General features: G+C 36.4%; 1 protein-coding gene across 2 annotated transcripts in view; it reads left to right on the top strand.

Annotated features, from left to right (window-relative positions):
* Positions 1 to 23,369, top strand: part of PDE1A (phosphodiesterase 1A) — a 278,408-nt gene that overhangs the window by 177,092 nt on the left and 77,947 nt on the right. For both annotated transcript variants that reach the window (XM_054562441.1, XM_054562440.1), the window contains exon 2: positions 7,273 to 7,386. In XM_054562441.1, the coding sequence (XP_054418416.1) occupies positions 7,273 to 7,386 (114 nt within the window). The remainder of the gene's footprint in view (positions 1 to 7,272; positions 7,387 to 23,369) is intronic.

Here is a 23,369-nt window from a genome sequence, read left to right as displayed (position 1 = left end):
AGTGCTTTCACTTCATGTAAAAATAAAATTTGTTTAAAAAATGTCCTATGTGGAGAAAAACATGTGTTCTCCCCTCAGACATTTCATTCAGATTTTTAAACTAAGTGGAAAGAGAAGAGGACACAATTAACTTCATTAACTAAGCAGTCTTCAGGCATAATTTGATCAGTATTTTTTTTTTAGTAAGTCTGGCTTTCATCCACAGGTATCTTTTGTGTTGTTAATGCAAGAAACAAACTTGCTTTGTCTTTTCTAGCTCAGAGGAGTTGGTTGGAGGACTGAAAGTGTGCCTACATTCATGTAGAGAGTTCAACACACTTCATTTATGTGTTAAACAGTGCTAGCATTCTAGATAGGAGTCAGTGGTGAATAAAATTTGCAAGGATCTTTGTCTACATATATTATACTATGGAAAGAATAGATAAGTGAACAGCATAGATAGATAGATAGATGATGATTGATAAATAAACATAAGTAAATTCATGATAGAAAGACACATATGAAATTGTCATAAGTTCTCTGCAGGATATTAAATTTGATTGGTGTGTTAGAAAGTGACCGGGTGACTATTATAGATTGGGTTATCATGGAGGGCCTCTCTGAAGACATGGCACTTAAACTGAAGTTTTAGTGGGAAGAAGGTACCAACTATATAAAGATTATAGATGAATGTTCTAGGAAGAAAGAAGAGATCATACAGTGACTCTAGGAAAACATTTTTGGGAGTTGTCAAGAAACAGAAGGTAAAGTAATGTGAGTGGACCATAGCACATAAGACAAGTTCAGAATGGTAAAGCAAGGACAAGATTATAAAGGAGTCAATGTAAGCATGTTGGGTTTTAGCCAGTGTAAGCTACTACTTCTAGTACTCCAATACAAGAAGACATTGGAGAATTTAAGATTAAGAGTAAAATGATCCAATTTATGTTACACAATATGCCCCTCTGACTCCTGCCAAGAATCAGATTGTAGGGGGACCAGGGCTGGAAGCGTGGAGGCTAGAAAGGGGAAGTGAGGCGATGTATGGTTAGCTGCTCACCATACCCATTACCTGTTTCCTTGGCACATGGTTGAATAGGTTTTCTCAGCCTCTTTTAAAGTAAAATGTAACCATATGCCTGATTTTACCTCAATGTAAGATGAGTAGAAATTATGAGCACCCCTTTTATTTCTCACCCATAAAGCCTTCTATGTGCAACAATCTATGCCATTTTTCACTCTACCAGCTTGATATGAGTGAATCCAGTGTTCATGAAAGCTGCCTATCAAAAATAGTGGCAACATATGAAGGAAATAACTTAGATCCTAAATTATTTCCTAACCAGGAACTCACAACTTGGCGTTTTTATGAATAAAAAATAACCTTTGATTGTATTAAACAAATTAAACTCTTGGGTTTAGAGTTTCATCTGTTGTAATGGTCTAAGTACCTTAACTAAAATAGGAAATAACACAGTAAAACAAGTGAATTAAGATAGTAGCAGAAGGAGAGAAGGTGGTAGATAAATGGCATAAATAGAATTAGAAAAACAAACCTACCAAAAAGTACTCTCATTATGACCATTTCCTAAAATCCCTCATGTAGTATAAGGCCTAGGGTCCTCAAACTAGAATTTAAAATCATAGACAATGGGGCTCTAATGGTATCTCAACACTTCTTACCCCTACTACTTCCCTGTGTTCTTTCAAATAAGCCATCTCCTAAGCTTACTTACTCCTAGACTTACAGGCTTTCCCGCAATTGGATAGGTTGTGGCTCTCAGATCACTAGCTGTTTGAAAGGCGGGACAGAATTCAGTTGTACAACAGAGAAAAACAGGGTGTTTGTGCTTAATCATAGTAACTTTTATTATTGCAGAAACACCTCCTTGAGCTTCTAATCCCCCAGTAATCCTAAGTAACAACTAGGTCTCAGATGTCATTAACATGTTGCACCATCCTTAGGACAAGATGTTAAAATGGTGTTTGATAAAGCACAATCTTTTAAGAGATGATGCTTTTCACAAGTGTGTTGCCATGGAGTTCTAGCTAACCACTACCTTCATTAAAATCAATCTCCCTTGTCTGACTTTCACTTTATAATCTTTGTAATTTTGTCAGAAAATGACAAGCTCTTTGTGTCTTTTGTTTTGGGGTTAGGACTTTGGTTCCTAAGAATGATTTTTTTTTCAGGATGGAAGTGTTGTTTGTTTCCTTCTATAAAAACTTCAGATCTGTATTTGTCCTTGATAAATTAACGGCCACTTAAAATTTGTTTTGGGTTAACACTGAAATGTTTCAAAAAAGAGAACAGTTTCAGAAATAAAATCAAAAGCCCATACTTAGCCCCGTATCACTTTTATCAAATCTAAGAGTTTGTGTTGTTTAGCATTGAACAAAGGCCACCACTTAGTTATAAAGTGTGTGTGTGTGTGTGTGTGTGTGTGTGTGTGTATGTGTGTTTAAAACTCAGGTATCCTACATATCAAATTCATGGTCTTGTATTGATAAGATAGTGTCCTCAAAAGGTAAGACATAAACAATGTGTTGTATTATGCTTGAAAAGATTTGGTGGTTGAAAAATTCCATCAGAATCACTGAAAGCATAGGTGAGCATTTATTGCTAGTGTAGGATTTACCTGGCTGTACCTATGTGGATACTCAATAGATGTTCAAGGTTATTTACTTTGCTATTATTTTTACTAATCCTTAGGAATGGTTACATATAAAGTTGAGAGTTTAAAAATTTGAGAGGAAAAGGCATGGATTTCTGAGAAATACAGACCTGTTTCACATATGCCTTTTCTACTATTCAACAGTATATACGTAGAGAGGTTAGTTAAAACTCAAAGACTTAGTGTCTTCATTTTTAAATTGAGAATATTTTATTAGAGGTTTTTGAGGAATAAAAAGTTTTATGATCTTCAGATAGATCTTAAATAGTTTATTGAATGAATGGCGCTGTCAATGATAATTTAAGACTAAGAGATTATGCTGTAAGACATGTATTTGGACTACTTATTCATTTTTTTGGTTCATCATTTATAAATCACAAAAAATTCAATAAAATTCTAGGTATATTGGAAGGAAATAAGGCCAATTTTTGGACTTATATATGTTTACTATACACATGCACACCTAACACAAAACTTCAAATGATATAATATGGGTATATAGTGACATCAATATTAGGATCCTTGAGTATGTTGTAGGTAATGGAACTGAGTTAAAATTTAGTGAGAATTGATGCTTTTGTGCTCAGTTTTTTGTAATCTTCAATTAAAGTTTCTGCAAGCTGGATATAACAGTAACAAGGACACCTATGAACATAACTAGTTCAATAGGTGAGTTTCATCCACCCTGTTCCATTAGATGATTGATCGCTGATGTCAAGGCAGGAGATTGGAGGAAAGGTTACTAACTTGACAAGTATGTGTATAGCAAGTCAGCAGTGAACAATACTACATTGTATACTTAAAATTGGCTAAAAAGATATATCTTAAAATAAATCTCGCCCCCCCACACACAAATGGTAACTATGTAGAAGTAATGGATAAACTATTTAGCTTAATTGTGATGACGTTTTCACAATGCATATAAGTATCAAAACTTTGAGTTGCAAGCCTTAAATATATAAAGTTTTATATGTAAAAGATATCTCAATAAAGTTGTTTTTTAAAAAATGTGCAGTGACTTGCTTTGACAGTAATTATCTCCCTTTGGAGCAGAGGCATAGCCTAGTAAGCCTGGGTAGTGGAGGAGGATTTGTACAGCAGGGAATGATTGGAAGAAGGAGCTCAAGAGCAAGAGAACAATGAGGGCAAGTAGGAGAAGCGGGGTAGAGAGGCTAAGGTTATAGTTAAAAATCTCTATGAGGTGAATGAGTTGAATCACTAAAATTAACTGGATAACACTACTCCAATTTTGCAGTTAAGCTATGGGTACTAACATCCTGTTTGCAGTAACAGCATCATTGTATTGAGTGTGACGTTGTGCCAGATGACAGAAAGTCACAGCTACTAGGAAAATGATCTAAGTGGTCAATAATAAACATACAGAATTATTTCAATAATGTATTGGTTTCTTCTTTCAACATTTTAATCTAAGGTTTATTTCCCTAAATTTTCTTAACTGCAGTTAATGTTAAATTCAAAAACATTTGGCTGTAGAGTTAGAAGCTGTAGTATTAGACCATTTATTTGTTCACTGCATTAAAAATATTTTCCCTTTTTAGTCAATACTTACTCACTAAATCAGATTTAGTGTATAAGTCCAAGCAGCCATTGAGAGAGGTACTAAAAAAATTTTTTTCACAACCTCATTTCTTTGGACACACTGAAATTTGACAAACTCCACTTCTTCCTTTAGTTCCTTTCTAGCTATAAAAACACATGGTGACTATAAAGTACATTGAGTGTGCATAGTTATTTCCTCTTTCTTAGCAGCAGTAGCAGCAGCAGCAGCATCTGCTCATCTGACTTTTTCCTGGGGCAGTTGCTTACTGGAGTTCAGATCAAGTCTTCTAGTTTATATAGTTAACATTGAGATAGGTTTCTTAATACTACTTTGTTTTTTCATTGGTATTTTAAAGTTGCATAATCATTTGTTCCACAGGCTTGTTTCAAGTAGTTTCCTTGAAAAAACATTTCTTTAAAAACAATGTTCTTTTAAAGACAAAACACTTATTATAACATTCTTCACAGTGATTTTTTCATGGGACATTTATTTTAAAACTAAATTGCAGTGGAAAGCCAGCATCTGTGTCATAGAACTTGAGAGAGTATCACACCTTCAAATGAAAATGCTAAAGTGATGAAGACAGAAAATCAGTGCTAAAATTAACACATGAAAATGACTCATGCATTTTAGAGTTCACAGATTCCATTAGAATATGTCTCTCTGAGCCTTTGTAGTTATAGTCACGGGGGTGGATAGGGGTAATGAAATGGAAAAACTATAGAATTGCATAAAAATCAAGAAACAGTTTCTCGTTTCAGTTCCAGCAAGAAAATAAAATTCATATTTTGAATAAATACTTTGGATTGTCACATATATTTATTTTTTTCCACTTGAGACCACTCCTGAAATGATAGAAGAATAAAATTTTATAAACTCACCGAAACAGAGAAAAAACAAGAAGGCAATAAAGATACTTTAATGAATTTTTGAAATGTGTAAATATGAAGAATAGTGGGAATTGTCGTAGCAGAAGAGTGACCAAGCCCATGAGTCCCCTTAAAGAAGAAATGAAGCCAAGTTTTCAAATTTTGAGAGAAAATGCTTTTCAGCTTAGAATACTCTGTCAAACTATTAATCAAATGGGATAAAACAACAAATATTTTTAGTGTTTGGAGACTCAGAGATTTATGTCACATGCATCCTTGCTTGGAAATTACTGGGGAACATGGGATTTTGTTTTTTCAGCAAAGTGGGAAAATTCAGAAAAGAGGAAGTTGTAGAATGCCATAAGGGCATGTGTAGCGAAGGAGGTCTCAGGATGACAAGTGTGGTTCGGATTTGAAGAGCAACTCATCCAGAACTGAGCCAGAAGATAAAAAGCTCTAAGACAGTGGTCTCCAGAGTAAAAATAAATTGATATTAGGCAGATATATGGGATTTGGGGGGGAAATATAAAATAGGCAGAAAATATGGTAGAAAAAATTAGATAATAACTTAAGGAAATTTTTTAAAATCTAGAAATGAAAATGTAATAGTCATACACTGTTTGGCTATGTAATGAATATTACATACATAATCATGAAAAATGTAAACATTGTTGATTAAGTTATGAGTAGGATAGAACGCTATTGATAATTTGGGGTAAGGCAAAATGGTTAATCAAACATGTAAAATGCATAAATCCTCATCTACAATAATAGAAAACCAATAGGTAATATCCAATATCATTAAATCAAAAAATAGCAGAATAAGCATAGCATTTCAACATATGGAGCAAAAAATCTCAGAAGACAATGCCTAAAAGTAGATGTATTCCATTTCTCTCTGAAATACTTTGGGTCAGGAGTAGAATTAAATTCTGTTTATTGACTTAGGAAAATGAATAAATTGTCTTTACATTGTTTATCTATAGTATACAGAGTACGAAATATTTTTCTTTTCCTGCCTAGTATAGAGCAATATCTTCAGAAACACTTGAGTTTATAACTAATGCATAGTTTCTGAAAGTGTTAGAAACTTTTTGAGGTCATTTGTGTTACCTTCATCTATGAGGTATCTATTGATGTGTAAAAAATTATCCCCAAAATTTAGTGGCTTAAAACAATAACATTAGTTATCTCAAAGTTTCTGTGAGTCAGGAATCCAGAAACCCAGACATGCTTAGCTGATCCCTATGTCTTAAAACTCCTCCGAGAGTTGGAACATACCACCCCATAGACAAAATCAAGAGAAAATAGATTATAGATTTTTCTCAGGTAGAAAAACATTGCAGTAAAGAAACTAAGCATAAACACCATATTTTGCCATGTATTATGTGCTCCCATATACAATGTGCATCCACTTTTTTGGCCCAAACTTTCAGGAAAAAAAACCTTCTCATTTTAATTCAGTTTTTTATTTAGTTATATTTAGAAATAAAACTGATTATTGTATTCCAGGGTATTATTTTCATATGAATATCATTATTGCTCTCTAGAATTACACTTTTAATGCATAAGCATAAATAAAAGAATTAAAAACATTTATATAGATACAGAATTAGTACTACCCATGTATAATGTGCACCCGTATTTTTTCCTTAAAAATTTGGGCAAAAAAGTGCACATTACACATGGCAAATTGTGATACATGTATATTTTTCTTGCCTTGATTATATTTATTTGGGACTTTTGCCTTTCTTTTTTATTTTTATTGCTATATACAGTGAATAATTTCTATAGTAGTGGTCAAAAGAGTTTTGCACTAAATATTCTCTTAGTGCAAACTCTGAAGAAGCAGAAGAGCCATAGAATAAATTCTAGTGTTAGAAATATACTTTTATGAAAGTATCTATGTTGTCTCAAATTTTCAGAAAGACTATCCTTGAAATATAATACCTAAACCAGCAACCTACATCCCTAATATTCTTGAGAAGTGACTAGAATTTCTCATAGTTGTTTAAGTGATAAAGATTGATCCTAACTATATCCAAAATATCTCTGAAAAAATATTTCTTTTTGATGACTTAGAAAGATACGTAAAAAGTTTTATTCCATTTGTGTATTTAATATTAGACTATTTTCCACATAGTTATAACCTCTCTCCCTCTCTCTTTCTCTCTACTTTTGGAAACAGACTAAGATGCTTAGTGAAGCAGCTGGAAAAAGGTGATGTTAACATCGTAGACTTAAAGAAGAATATTGAATATGCAGCATCTGTGTTGGAGGCAGTTTATATTGATGAAACGAGGTGAGTTTTAACCTCTCCCCCCTCATATCTTCTGTGCTTCTCTTCCTTTTTCTTTTTCTTGATATCCCTTTATCTCAAACATGAATTTAGCATAACTTAATCATGAAGTTAAAATCAAATCTTATTTAAATTGAAGAAGTTCTTTGTGTAGCTACTTAACTGAGCTATGATGTTTTCTTTTAAAAATGTACATTTTAATCCAAATGTTTGAATATCAAAAGTAATCAAACAATAAAATCATAAAATAAGAAAATTAAAGTCTCTTTTCTCCCTACCCTTACTGACTTTAAGTCCAGGTTTTTAAATGCCAGACACAGATATAAGCTTGTACTTATTTCACTGATGTAAGGATTTTCCTATTTTCTCAAGATTTCAGAGTTTGTTCTGAGGAAGTGGGTGTCACAAGGGCACACATTCCATGACATGTATCTGTCAGAGACTGTGGAGGGTTTACTATGGGCCTTCCCAAATGTGTATTTGATCATCACCTAAACCTTGTCAACTAGCCTCATAATTATCATATTGGAAAAGAGATTAGAAAATAGGGATTTTTATTTGAAAGCTGTGGCTTTCAACCAGGCTATTTGTCTTCCAGAGGTTATTTGGCAATGTCTGAAGACATTGGCTTGGTTGATGGGGGTGTGCTACTGTATGTGATTGGTAGAGGCCAGTGATGCTCCTAAACAGCCTACAATGCACAGGCAAATCCTCCAAAGCAAACAAGTATCCAGTTAATAGTATAGTTACTAAGAAACCCTACCCTAAAAGGAGAACTGTACATTTTCTCTTCCTTCTCTAAGAGGGAACTTACCCTTGACTTCGAGTCATGGGAGGGAGTACTGGGGCCCTGGTGCTAACAGAAGACTCAGTAAAATAGAACATGACAATTTTTGAGAGATTTTCTCAGTGTCTTTTGGAGTTTGGGGAGTTCTGAGATTGGTTCCTGACTCACATCTCAAAAAAAGATAAAGGTGTCAGGCTTATTAAGACTACAGTGAATTCACAGTAACGAGGGACTCTGTTGCGGGAGAGACATGCACTTCCAGAGTTGAGCAAAGAAAAGGCACTCAGTTCTTCTTTGTCATGAGGCAAGTGGACTAGAGGTCTTTTGAAAGGGGTAACCGAAGAAACTGGCTTAAGAAAGTGAAAAAGAGGCTGCATGAGGTGGTTGTTGATTTAAGAGCCAGGGTAGAAATCACAAAAATTTAGCCCAAATGTTAGAGAATATATAATGTTCAAGGTACCCTCTTGGTGTGGTGAGTTGTCTCTGAAGGACCCACAGAATCTCCTCAGGAGAAAAAAATAAGCATTTGGGCACTTGTCACATAGGTGAGAACAAACACAAAAGTTTTGTAAGACCTTGAACTCCTATACTTTTGGGGGCTCCCCCACCGCATTTTGAACAATGAGAAACAGGAGAGTGAATGGGGCAGGAGGCGGAACATGGAGAGCTGAGACATCTGTCAGACCCCTCCCCTTCTGCAGTGCCCCTGCAGAGGCGGGCATGAGCTTGGGAAGGCAAGAAACGCTAAGCCAGAAGGGAGATTGAAGCTTTTCTATATTGATGTGTAATGGATTTAAACACGTGCGCGCGCGCACACACACACACACACACACACATACACACAATGTTGTTTAGAAGGTAATAAATTCACATGATTAAAAAAATCAAAATAATGTTAGAAGGTGCCTCCTGACACTCTTGCCTCCGCCCTTGACCCAATCTATTCAAATTCCCAACTCATAAATATACATATACTTCCATTAATTTATCACAAATTTTTACTTCTTATTTTTCTCTTCTCCTTTTGTAGAAGATAACATACTAAGCACACAGTTTTTAATCCCCCTACTCCCCACCAAATAAGGATCTTGAGGTCTTCATATATCACATACTGAACTTTTCAATATCAATGTGAATTTTCACTAAATAACTGACAGAAAATAGCATTTATTTATTTAGAAAATCACAGGTCATATTTTTCCTTTGTCCACAGATAGGAGCTCCTCTGTTAAAGCATGCTTTGTAGTCATAAATTAAGAAAAATATCATAGGCACTCTTTTAGGTTGTAAACTCTATGCAGAATTGTTTTCTTGGTTAACTTTCACTGAATACATATCTATATATATGATTTCTCAGAGTAAACAGAGATTCAAAGTGTAAATTTTAAAAATCTGGTGTTACTCCTGTAACTTCCTTGCTCCTTCATTTTCATGTGAGCTCTTTATTGTTCACAGCTTGACTGAGCTTAACAGAACAAGTTTAAGATTTCTTAAATCTGTCCTTGACATTTTTAAAAAATATTTATTTATACAACTTTTTCCTAGAAGAAGTATCTGGATATTTACTTTATTCATCTTATAATGGCATAATGCAAATCATCTGATACACCTGAATGTTTCATCTTTCATTCGATATATCTAATATTTATTAATTTTCTGTTGTATTTGCTGTTTTAGAAAGTAATAATTTCAGAGATAGCCTGTTATCTTAGTTCCCCATGGTCCTTAATTCATTTAAACATGTGTTACATTCCAGAATACAGTTTCATTTATTGAAAATTTTTTTTTGTGGGAACAAAAATGCTTAACTGCTTCATGGTAAAGTTGTGGTTTGTTTGTTTGGTTTTTTTTACTCAAATGCCACAAGACTTTTTCACTGTTTATTTTAATGCTTCCATGCTTCCATGGCATCCCGATTTCTAAACTGGACTAATAATATCATCATACCCCTCCTTTGTATTGTCTTCCAAAGACTCTCAGTTTCATGGTCTCGTCTGAGTCCTGCCACAATCCTATGTGATTGACAGGGTGATCATTACTTTCCACACTTTGCTAATAAAAAAACTGAAGCTCTTGGAAGTGATATTGTTTGCCAAAGGTTGCAGACAGAGGCATCGCCCTGGGCTAGGAACTAAGGGACCATTTCTTATCTGCCACTCATCTCTGTCTAACTGGCTCCTCTCAGGGCAGTCCTATGAAACTGGATAGTTTTTAAGGATTTCTGAAAGATTTAGGTGACAAAGTGTAAAACTTTATGATTACTGGAATTGTAAATTCTGGGGAAACAATACCTAACATTTATTAGTAATAGCCTGTTATTTTGTCTTGGTATGTGCCAAGAACACTTTTAAGAATTTTAATGCGCTGTTTCATTTAATCATCACAACAATCTTATGAGATAGAAACTTTGTTCATGACTATTTAACATATGAGTTAATAGTGTCCCAGAAAAGTTATGCATCTTACCCAAAAACACACAGCGAGTAACTTAAGAGAGTTAGGACCTCAGCAGCCCAGCTCTAGGGCTTGAGTTATTCAGCACAATTCTCGTCTGCATCCCTTTAGTAATTCTGGCCGAAAGGTGATTTCAGAGAAGGTTGCATCTCTTGCCTGTGTTAAACACTTACCATCATACCACTGGTTAGACCTCGGTTACCTCAAATATATCTCCTAAGGCTGTGACCTCAAGATTAAAATATCACCTCAGGACATTTTGGGGCAACTATACTTGATGTGGTTTGATTTCCTATAAACTTAATGAGACATACAGCAGTAATTTTTGTTAAGATGTGCATACAATTATTAAAATTTCATTTGCCTTAAAAATATTTGTAAAACAGATAATTTAGAAAGGAGGAGGACTGAGAAGCATTTAGTTGTATTTAAACTTTAAATTAAAACCCTGCTAACTTCTGAAATGTTTTTAATGGAAAATTCTCTTTCTAGAAAAAAATGTTTCAGTGAGTATTCCAGAGAGGGATTAAAAAAAAAATTTGGGCTGGGCTGCACTGAAAGGTCAACACCTAATAAAGCAGGATGAAACAGAAATTATGAATCGCTTTAAAAGTCATAACACACACATACACACATATACCTCTTTTCCTTGGTGACTTGCTGACTGTAGCGTTTCAGTTAAATAAATAAACCAAAACAAAATGAAAAATGATCCTTCTTGAAAAATGATTTCAGTGAAGAAAAAAAAAACAGTTTCTGACAGAGTTTGAATCCTGACCTTCTCTGAGGGGTTATAGCGCGACTCCCTTATGAATTTGATTGTGTGTTGATTTTTTAACAAGACATTTCAAATGCAAATGCTACTATTTAATGAGCACTGCTTTCGGATGTGTCCCTAGAGGCTATTGTTTTTCAACGCAGCTCAGTTTTAATCCTGAAACAAGTGGCACCAAAAAAAAAAAAAATAGTGTCCTTTTTTGGATTGAGATTCTGAAAGACAAAGTAGTAGACTCCTTAGTCTCATGAATTTTTAATTTCTGAGAGTAGGCAGCTGATTGGGAGGTATACTTTTAGCAATAGATATTATGCTTACGAATACCCCTTAACAACACAATGTATAACTTCACTTTCTTAACATGAAGCAATTGAAGTCTTATGACTACCACAGTTAGAGCATAGATTATGGATTCAGTTGATTGTTCAAAGCCTGGATCTTTGACTCAGTACTCTTTCTCTTTAAGCAAGTTACTTAACTTCTATATTTCCTAGCTTCAGATGGGTAGCTCCCCATACCCATTCTTAAACACATGGCTTCTAACAAAAGGACATATGATTTAAAAAAAATTCTGAAACATGCTAGATATATGGATACTAGCGCTCAGAAATATGGTGTCAGAGATGTGAATTTGGGGATGGATGCTTTATTTTTATCTAAATAGTCAGAGCTCCTTTGCTATTTTACTATGTTTCCCATCCTAAAGTTGTTGAGAAAGCTCAGCAAATGTTTACTTATTTTACCAATCTGTCCTGCCTGACCCTTTCCTCTGCAGCCAGCTCTCTGGCTTCAAATTGCCCAATTGTTACCCTGCAGGTCACCTATTTTCTCCTGAAGTCCAGCAATCCACACACTGGTACTGCTCCCATGCATGAGCTCAATTCCTTCCGCCAGGTCCCCAGACTGAAGCTAGAATCAGCTGAACTGCTCTAAGACCTTACTGGTGGTTGCTCAGAGAACCCACAACTCAACTCCTTCCACAGAGGTCCCCTACCAAATATTTCTCTAAGATCTAAGCCCATTTTGAAGAAAGAAGCCAACTTAACATCCTCTATGAAAGTAACTTTCAGTACGTTTTCTTATTCTGAGTTCAGGATCTCAAGCTCTGAGACCAAAATAAAAAAGGGCTATCAAAGGTAATGTCAAGTTGTGTATTCATCTCCAGACTCAACACCTATGCTCAAAGACTATGCAGTGTAAGTCTATATTTAGAAAAAAATGACATTTTTCTGAAGGACACATAATCTGCATTGACACAGCTGTGCTCATAATTAAGATGACCATGTACATTACTGTTCAGAGATGTTTAGCCTCTTGTAGATACATTGTCTCAATTATCTATAAGCCAGGGTAGGGCCTTCATTTTATATTTGTGTAACTTAAAGAACTATTCATAAGATTTTTTCATAAAACAATAGAGCAATCTGCTTTCAAAGGTAAAATAAAACTTCTGTAGAATAAAACAAATTATTTTTTACATTTTGAAATGTCAGTTTTTCTTCCTTCCAACCATTAAGGGTTCAAAAATTCTTGCAATTCCATCTCAATGTGGTTCACTATGTTAGCCTAGTAACTAAATTCAAGGGAGATGATTAGATGCCAAGTAGAAGGGTGTAGTGAGAGGGTAGTTAGGACAGATATAAGAGACACAAGCATTTGAAGTTAGCATGGAGCTACTGAAAAAGGAGATTTAGAGGAATGGATATAGAAGCAGGAGGCATATCTGAAGAATGGGGAGTAGTGAAAGCTAGCAGAGAGCAGGGTGACTAAACAGGGTAAAACAAGTGCCGCAGGGAGAACCACCAGAAACAGTTAGGAGACTCCTAATGCTTCTAAAGTAGAGTCCTAGTAAAGAGAGAAATCTACCAGCCAGATTATGGTAGCATGAGGAATTAATGTGGAAGAAAGTAGTGAAGACTATTTTTCAAGAATTGTCTAGTATAGGAAAAGGAAAAGATAGAACAATCTATTAATGGGGACATACACTTGTTTGTTTTTTTTAAATACTATTTTTAGAATGGAAGGCTAGCCCCTGTAGCCTAGATATAAAGAGTTTAAAAAATATTTGGAATAAATAGAAACAATATTTAAAGCAAGATCAGGTTGAGAAGTCTTCCTTGGGAGGTTATCTTGGAAGAAAGAATAATAGCCAAGCACAGATAGAAAATATAGATGAATATAGACAGCGCCAACTAGTGCACAGCCACAGGTCTTCAAAGGAGCAAAATGTGAGTGTAGCCCTGTGAAATCAGAACAGTTAGTTCGCATTTACAATATTTTAAACTTAGTTGCTCAGTGTGTGTAAGAGTACTGCAATAATTAGCACCAAATTAGAGACAGTGGGCTATAAAACTAGGGGATCAATGAGGCAGGGAGAAGAAACCCTTTGTGGTTAGTCACCACAACCTGTATATCGAGGTGGCATTGACTTAGGTATTTCTGGAGCTGGAGCAGGGAGGAAGAAAAAAAGAATAGAGCTAATGAACACCTTTCATAATTATTTCAATTGTGTGAGGGGAAATCCACCCAAAGCAGCTTAAACAAACTGACAAAATACTGATGGCTACTGTTGCCTATAAGCATAGGTGATCCAGAGCAAACATGATGTCAACGGATCAACCTCTGCATTTTGCTTCTGTCGAATGGCCTCCTTCTGATGCTTTGAGTGGTGGTAAGGCAAGACAGTGGCAGTATTTCCAAGCTTTATATCTTCACACCCTCAAAATCCAGCAGGAATGAGAAAAGGTTCCTTTCCCAGAGGCTCCAACAAGATAATCTTTCTGTTTCATTGGCTCTAGTTTGGTAATATGATTATCCCTCAAACAATCATGTCCAGGGGAACTGGATATACAACTTGGTGGTCAAGCACCTCATCAGGAAGGTAGAAGGTGAATTTTATTTAGATCACATGCCTGAGAATTGAGAATGGAAGAGCGTGCTTTTCAAACTAAATAACAATACCACCTTTCCCTAGAGAGTGAAAACTAAAATGTGCGTGTTAGTACTGCATGCAAGGGGATCTGAATCATGTTATGCGTGGGGTGCTGAGCAACTCTTACCCTGGCTTTGCTCCTACTAATGATAAACCTATGGGCAAGAGTTCTTTGTTTTGCTCTCTAGTCATTGGTTTCCTTACATGAAGATGAAGTCTCCAGTTCCTTTCTATTCTGGAATTCTGTGCTGTGGTTTCATCTACAGCTCCCAAGTTCCTCACAAAGATCTGCTCATGCCTAACTCACCCTGGCAACTGGGAGGGTGACGAGAGGAAGATGGTTAGCAAATGGTAGTGGGGGAGCATTAATAAATATGGGCACTTGTGTTTTTTAGGGTGTTACCATTTGGAGGAGTCCCTGGGGAAATTAATTTCAGGGGTATGTGCTAAGACAATTCTGGAGCTTAGTGAATCATTCAACAGCAAATTATGATTTTTATGAATTCCATTTTCACATTGTAAGTTAGAGGGAGGGGTGTGTTTTTAGGCTGTTCTCACCCTGTGGATGGAGTGTGAAAACCAGGCTTAGAAAAAGTTGCAATACATTTTGGTTGATTTTCATGTTTCCTGTGCATCTGTGGTGTATTACTTTCTACAAACTTTCAAAAACAGCCTCACCAGTGAAAAAGAAAAGAAAATCAGATCTTTTGAGAGGTAATTGACAAAAAAAATCCACATATTAAGTAATCTCTCACTGTTGTGATATATTGGGTCAATAAAATATGAACAAATACTTCTTGAATTTTAAAAATATATAGTTTAAAATATGTTTTTCTAATAATGACACTAATAACAATTAAGATTGTGTGCCAATTAATTATATCCAAGGCAACATATTATGCAATTTACATAGGTGAGTCCATATAATTCTCAAAAAACTGTATGACTTAGATACTTACATTATTTTCACTATAAAGTTAAAAAATGTGAGGCATAAAGAAAGTAATGTACTTGCTTAGGATCATAACGAGTGTCACAGACAGGTTCAACCTTAAATGGAGCATACCCAACATACATTCTTCTTTCTTGATAATAGAACTCCCATTTTTTCAATTACTTAATCTCTCTGCAGAGCCAGGTGACTCAGGGGAGACCAAATCCACCCATCAAGATGGGTGAATCCTAGTTGATTTAAACCAGTGTCAGTACCCAATTTCCTAACAGGTGAGCTTGGACATGGACATGTGATATAAGTCTGGCCAATTAGACTGATTAGGGTGTTACCAAAGATTTCCTCTTCATAGAAAAAGAGTCCTGTGCCTCTGGGTATTGGATCTTGGTACAATGCTTGAAATTTATACAACCTTCTGCTATAAGCATAGAGCTAATCCTGATACAAGCTGGCAGTATAGAAATATGGAGGAAACCTGAGTTCTTAATGATATTGTTGACCTGCTAATTTTCTTTCTTTCTCTTTCTCTTTCTTTCTATCTATCTTTCCTTCTTTCTTTCCTTTTCTTTCTTTCTTTCCTTTTCTTTCTTTCTTTCTTTCTTTCTTTCTTTCTTTCTTTCTTTCTTTCTTTCTTTCTTTCTTTCTTTCTTTCTTTATCATCTATTGTATTTTTTCTATTACCATTTAGTCCTCTTATACACCCTTCCCCGCTACAATCACCACACCTGTTCATGTCCATCAGCCATTTTTATTTCTTGCTCTACCCCTCCACCTTCTAACCTCCCCACCAATAGCTGTCAGCCTGCTCTCTATCTATGAGCCTGTCTCCATTTTGCTTGTTAGTTCAGTTTGTTCATTAGATTCCACATATGAGTAAAATCATATGGTACTTGTCTTTCTCTGACTGGCTTATTTCACTTAGCATAATATTCTCCATATCTATCTATGCTATCACAAAGGGTAAAAGGTAAATTTCTTTCTTTCTTTCTTTCTTTCTTTCTTTCTTTCTTTCTTTCTTTCTTTCTTTCTTTCTCTTTCTTTCTTTCTTTCTTTCTTTTTCTCTTTCTCTTTCTTTCTTTCTTTCTTTTTCTCTTTCCCTTCCTTCCTTCCTTCCTTCCTTCCTTCCTTCCTTCCTTCCTTCCTTCCTTTCTTTCTTTCTTTCTTTCTTTCTTTCTTTCTTTCTTTCTTTCTTTCTTTCTTTCTTTCTTTCTTTCTTTCTTTCTTCTTTCCTTTTTTCACTACCAAGTAGTATTCCATTGTATAAATGTCTCATAGTTTTTTTTTACCCGCTTATCTACTGATGGACACTTGGGCTACTTCCATATCTTGGTGATTGGAAATAACACTGCAGTGAACATAGGGATGCTTATGTTCTTTCAAATTAGAGTTTTGGGGTTCTTTGGATATATGCCCAGGAGTAAGACCCCTACTGGAGCCAACCTACCTGTAGCTTTGTTGTTAAGGAAAATAATAAATTTCCCTATTGTTTAAGCCACTGTGGGTTATATTTGATGTCACTTCCTCCTTATAGCCACATAGGTCTGCCTTGCTTCAAAGTCCATGTCCTTAATCTCTAAACCTTCCAACCTTATCCTAATAATAAGTCTTACTGCAAATGTTGATTTCTAAGTTAACTGCTTAGAAATCTCATCTATTTGCCATAAAACATGGAAATAGGGTGATTGTTTCCAAGGTAGTCAATAAACTGTATTGATCTCATGATAGAGCTAAACAACATAGGTGGTTTTGGGACAAGTATCAGGTACTGAAAATCAGAAACTTAGGTTTGTTTTTACTCATTAAATAAAAAAGCATTTCCTCAATCTTTTCTATATTCCATCAGCCAGTATACTGCCCAAATTTATTTTGTCTCTTTCTATTCTCCATCTGTATTCTCTCATTGCCTCTTACATTAGTCTGGCCTGAGTCACCATTATCTTTGATGCTGTCTTTGTAGATATACATCAACCATTTCTGCACTGGGATCTTGCTGTCTATCAGGTTCTACCCAGGAAGGGTAGTTGGGGGGTGGGGTGAGGTATCCAGTTTGCTTCTGCTCCAGGATCACAGACTTATTGAGGTATACGGTCTACCTACTCCCTCAGGATGTCTTGATTTGGAGAATTTCAGGCAGGATTCAGTGGCCTGGCTCAAGATTTTCTATTGCCTTCTTTTGTTACTCCTCTTGATTAATCTAGGCCATCTTTGAATGATTATAGGAATGGAACGCATCACCTACTTTTCTATTAAATTCTTTCCTGGCCTTTCCTTTTTGTTTTTTTGTGTGTGTGTGTGTTTATGGGACACAGATTTTGAAACTCAAAGCCAGGAATAGGAGTTATTCAGGTTACTGTGTGTCATCAATAACTTGAGTCAATGAATGAAGCCATGGCTGAGAATATGGAAAAAAGGCCAAAGGGTAACAGAAAATATCTTTTTAATGTGATATCATATTTTTATACATGAAGCAGGACCTGACTGAAAATGTTAATATATATAACATATACATCAAAACAAAGATTACGTTATTCCTTACTGAACCACTGAAAAGTTCCTGAATATTTTAACAGCCTCTAAGACCAGAGACTCTCAGACTGTTTTTATATACTTATTCAACAAATATTTATGAAGAACACTCTGTATACATTTATAACTATTGTGCTATTCTGTTTGGCTATTGTTAACTTCCTCTTGTCATTGTTCCTTCTATTTTGACCTTACAGGTATAGAAATAAATATATTCTTTGTCTTTCCTCACACTCCGGCCCTTAAAATATACCCCAGGTCTTTTTAGCATGCATTCTCTACCCCTGAGAATTTGACTTTTCTGCACAGCATGGTGACTAGAGTTAATAATACAGTATTGCTTGTGTGAAAGCTGCTAAGAAATTAGATTTTAAATGCTCAAAAATGGACTCTTTTTCAGTCAATATACAGACAATTTTCATATATAATGTCATGTAAAAGATTCATTAAAAAGATACCTTTATGGAGATTGTTCTGTCCGTCCCTCCCTGTGTAGTTCCCCTGCACTCTGCATAATTGACAGTGAAGTAATTGGCATATGGAAATAAGCAGTGCTGCTAAGTCCGCATTATAGAAGAGGATTATATTTCACTCTTTTTGGCAGCGACCTTCCATTGGTTGGCAAGCTATGAATGGGTGAGAGCAGTTCATCAGAATCACCTGGAGGGCTTGTTAACACATAGCTCTGGATCCCACTCTGATAGTGTCTAATTCAGCTAGACTGGATGAGAGCCCTTGAAGCTCCCATTCTAACAAGCTCCTAGCTGCTGCTGATTCTGCTGGTCCATGGACGATGCTTTGAGAACTATGGGATTAGAAGATGTCAAAAGGAGGCTACATAAAAGAGATACAGAGAGAATGCTAGAAATTTAATGGTTAGAATTTTAAAGTCTTAACAAAAGAGTATGGGCCAAATATTGCCCCAAGTTGTATGTGAGATGACCTTGTGCTGAAATGTCTCCACCGACCAGGAACTTTCATCATGGAATAGAGGCAGGAAACAAGGGATGTGAATTGGAAATTAACAGTGCCTCACAGCGCTGTGTTGGGCAAAAGGGAGGCAGGCCTGTCAGTCTGTGGTGTGGTCACCTCTTTCAGATCTGAGAAGCATAAGCTCTCGGGCTTCACCTCCCAACTGCACCCTTTTGTCCACCCCACTACTATTAGTTGCCTGTGTGGGATGGGGCATGGAGTGCCCTGCTCCATGTCTCATTTCCCTAAGTATCATTGCCTAGAGAGTGAGGCCCGACAAGAGCAATCCTAGGTAGATATTGTTGTATTGTGGTAAAATACACTTAACATTAAATTCACCATGTCAACCATTATTAAGCATACAATTCAGTGGCGCTAAGGACATTTAAAATGTTTTGAAACCATCACCACTCTCCGTTACCAGAACTTTTCATTACCCTGAATAGAAACTCCATGTCCATTAAACAAAAATTCCTCATCTCCCCTCCTCTCAGTACCTGGTAACCTCTATTCTACTTTCTCTTTGAAGTTACCTCTTCTACTGGCAAAATATTAAAGTAGGTAAAAATATTTTTGGAGAATCCTTATACTGCCCCTTCACAACCCATTGCATCCTTATGCTGCTGTTTGGCTCCCCAAAGTTCACTTTGACTAACTTTTTCCCATGATGTTTTCCATCCCCATGAAACTCTCCTTTCCTGTATGTCAGACATAGGAAATCTGCTTAGACTAATCCATGCAAATGTATGGATAGCTGGGAGTTTACTTTGCGATGGGCACTGCTCTAAGTTCTTTCTGTGCATTTACCCAATTCATCCTCACAACCCCACCACTAGGGATAATGTTATGATCATCCCTATTTTATTATTTTATTATCTCTGTTTTATTGACAAAGAAACTGAGACTCAGACAGATGGAGTATTTTTTTCAAGACCATGCAGCTAATAGGGGGTGAAGCCAGGACTCTGCCTCCAGAGGCAGTTCTCCTAATCACAAAAGACACTTATTGATTTAAAAAAGTAGTAATTAGTGGAATGTCAGGCTTTGTGCCCAAGGGAATATTTTTGAAGATATTTTTGAACCAAGAGGACTGCGTGGTAGGAAGTTGAGAGTCATCGGCAAGGCCTAGGGCAGTTTTCTGCTTTACCCATTCCTTCATCGCACGACTGACTCCAAAAATAGACTCTTGGTCCTAACGTTCCAAGCAACTTGATTCCTTCTCAGAGTCCTCCTCTCCATTTCTGCCAGCTCTTCCTGCCTGCCTTGAGGGATCGGTGCTCCTCTGCCTGGGCCTCTGCTTCCTCTGGTGGGTACAGAGGAGGCACAGGGTCCCCCTTGGGCCTTAACCTGGAGAGAGCCACGCCTAGCGCTCTCTCTTTAGCTGACCTTGTTTGAACAAAGATTTGCCTCTTGAGAATTGAGCTAAGGTCAGCATAACTGACTTGTCTGCCCAAATGTTCAGTCTTTATAGTCACTCAGATATAATTGTCTTCTCACAGTTTGAAGAAAAAAAAAAGATCAATAAAACCAAAAGAAACATTGAAGAAAGCTACCAGGTAGACAGAAAAAGGAAAGAAAATTGCTGAAAACAAAACAAAATGCTAAAATATGTTTGTGAGCCATCTGTTACCCATGGAACAAGACAAGGAATAAATAATAATAAGAAGAAAAGTCCTTAGGTGCTGGTCTGGAAAAATTAACTCAAATGTATTTAGCACTGAGGAAATAGGTTACTCAGATTCAACATGGCATTTCAAATGTTTACGTTTTTCTATCCTTGCATTTAACTTCTTGTCCTTCAAAGTACTCTGAAATTCTACCACCCAGATATATTTCTCTATGAGAAAATGATTCAACATACCAGCCTTAGAAAATAAATTTAAGCTTCCTCCATCTGAAAGTCTCTGGTGGACCAAACACATTTAAGACTTTTTTTTAAGATCAATTTTTTTAAATCCTGAATTTCAAGGTATGGATGGGATAGAGAATAATGATTACTGATATTTTTATTGTCTCAGAGTGAAGGTAGTCTGCATACTAAATAGGGAAAACAAGCATTTAAGGTGAAAGATAGCTTAGCAGTTAAAAACTCAGACTCTGAAAATCGAGAGACTTGAGCTCAAAAGGTGACATGGCCACTCCTGCTGTATGATTGTCAGCAAATCACTTAAGGTGTCTGTGCCTCAATTTATTCATCAGCAAAATAGGGGGATAGTGATAATAATTGTGTACTCCTTATGGTGATATTGTGAGGATTAAAAGAGGGAAAAACTTGGCTCCCAGCCTGGTTCATAGCAAGTAAGGAATAAAATTAGCTGGCATTATCATCTATATATACTTTCAGATAGTTCCTAAATCTGAGTGAAGTTTTATGATTACCCTTAGGGTTTATTTGGGGGAGGGGCAGAATAAAGGCAGCTCAGGGCATGGATATGTGTTAATCAAAGAAATAATACTAATAACTTTGCCTGATGGAACCACTTATCCTAAAAGAATAACCATACAGTGAAAAGATCAACTGTTCTTAATTCCCCCAGCCATCCTGGAACGACTTACTTGAAGATGCCTAGCACATTGAATTCAGTACCGGTCTTGGCCGAGGTGCTGTGGAACTGCTTACCTGGGCACCGCCCGCACTTTAGGGTGCTCAGCAATGGCCCTGTTTCAGTGCACCCCTCCCCAGGTCTCCGAAGCCAGAACAGCCTGGAGCCCATGGCCTTCTCCCTCTTCCACCTACTTGCACCCTGGAATTCCCCACCCTGCCCGGTGTGCCCTCTACCGTATTCTAGACTTTCACACCCTAAAATTCTCTGCTCAAAGGTCCCCTAGACTGTCTCTTAAGTCTTTATGGGATTCCTCCTTTGGTCTTTTCTCCTGAAGGGACACAGGACGCTTTTGGTGTGTGTACCCCTCCCCCTCTGAAGAGTGGCCAAAAAGCAGCTCCTTTCAAGGCTTGGCAGGTTGATGTAGATTTTACTGAGGCTGCGGTGTCCACCTGCTTCTACAGTGAGGACCTGAGCAGAAGGTTAGGGAGACACAGAGGGAAGGGGAGCCACAGCCAGCTGGCCCGGCGCGGTCATGCAGGAGTTGAGAATTCTCATTTCCAATTTAACTTGGCAGGCTTCTATGAAAATTATTAAAAGATAGGAGGATAGAACATATTGAACAATATATTCACTTGATATATAACTTTATTTAATTATATAGTATTTGGGAGAAATAAGCTCCTGTCCTGGGCCCAGAAAATGTTAGGAGTAGAATTAAATAACTTAGTTGCTTGTTGAAATGCATTCTTTATAATAATAGTAAAACAGGAAGAAGGAAATTTCAAACTTGAGAGGCCAGTTTCTCCTAATTGCACTCAGCACTTGAATTTTAATACTTAATAGGTGTAAATGTGTGCACCAACTGCCTAGAAATAACCGTGCGGATGCATGGGTGGAATCATTTTCCAAGAGTCCACTGTGCGAAGAAATACTTGCACTGATATAACTGTAAAAGTCAAAATCCCATGACCTCTCCTTCCGTGGCTGCCTCCTCTATTCCCCTCCCCTACAAACTTTCTAGTTCAAAATATAAGCCCTTTGGGAGCTGTGTCATCTGATTTCAAGAGAAAATTCAGGATATAAATATCTCCTAAGGAGCAGCTGAGCGCTGATTGGATGCAGGATCCGTTTTCACAGCTTGCTAGCCCCCTGTAAACACACCACTCATATTTAGAGACTCCTCACTTTCTGTTTTATTGACTCCATTGGGACTAAAGAAAAAAAGTTGCATCAAACATCAGTGGAAGCATTTTTTCAAGGTCAACAGTGATAAGATTTTAAATATATATTCCTTATCGTTCTTTTCTATGCAGTGATTGTAAGAATTCCCAAGGAAAATGCACCAATGATTCTTTTATGTTGTTAATTTTTTTAAAATACAAAGTCTTCATTTTTTTAAGAGCACTGCACTATAAAGAATTATGCTTACTCTGTCATCTAACACTGGGATATAAGATAACGGCAATAAAGCTGCTGGGTATTTTTAAAAGCAAAATTCATTATACTATTTGGTGTCCCATTTAATCAGCCTACTTTCACAGACTTATTTCAAAAATAAAATGAGGGCAGGCTGTAGTCTTACATGTTTTACATGTGACATAATCTTACATAAGTATTCAGATATTTTCAAATGTCTTAGATAAACATATAGGAAAATGCTTATGATAGGCTCTAGCAGAAGTCCCGGATTACTATTTTATATCATACTGTAGACTTTGCTCTTGCCTTATCTGGCATGGTCAAATGAAACCTGAAGAGTTCTTTGTGATGCTCAGAGGAAGGAAGAGAGAATCTACAAAGCAGGAGCCAGGGCAAAGGAAAACAAATAAGGAAGAAGAAAGAGATGGAGGAGAAATGTGTACCACTAGGTGTACTGGTTTCTTTTTTAATTTGTTTAAATTTATGTTTTATCTATTTGTCTTTCAACTTTCTTCCTGCCAAACTGGAATAATTATTTTAATAAATCTGCTACAACTTATTTATGTCTTCATTAGAAATTTCTTACCATGCTTAATACATGAGCATAAAAGAGCTCGTATTTA

The sequence above is a fragment of the Pteronotus mesoamericanus genome, unplaced genomic scaffold (genome assembly GCF_021234165.1).
Source record: "Pteronotus mesoamericanus isolate MK-2021 breed Mesoamerican mustached bat unplaced genomic scaffold, CSHL_Meso_final scaffold_651, whole genome shotgun sequence".
NCBI lineage: Eukaryota > Metazoa > Chordata > Mammalia > Chiroptera > Mormoopidae > Pteronotus > Pteronotus mesoamericanus.
This window is presented reverse-complemented; position numbering and strand designations above follow the sequence as displayed.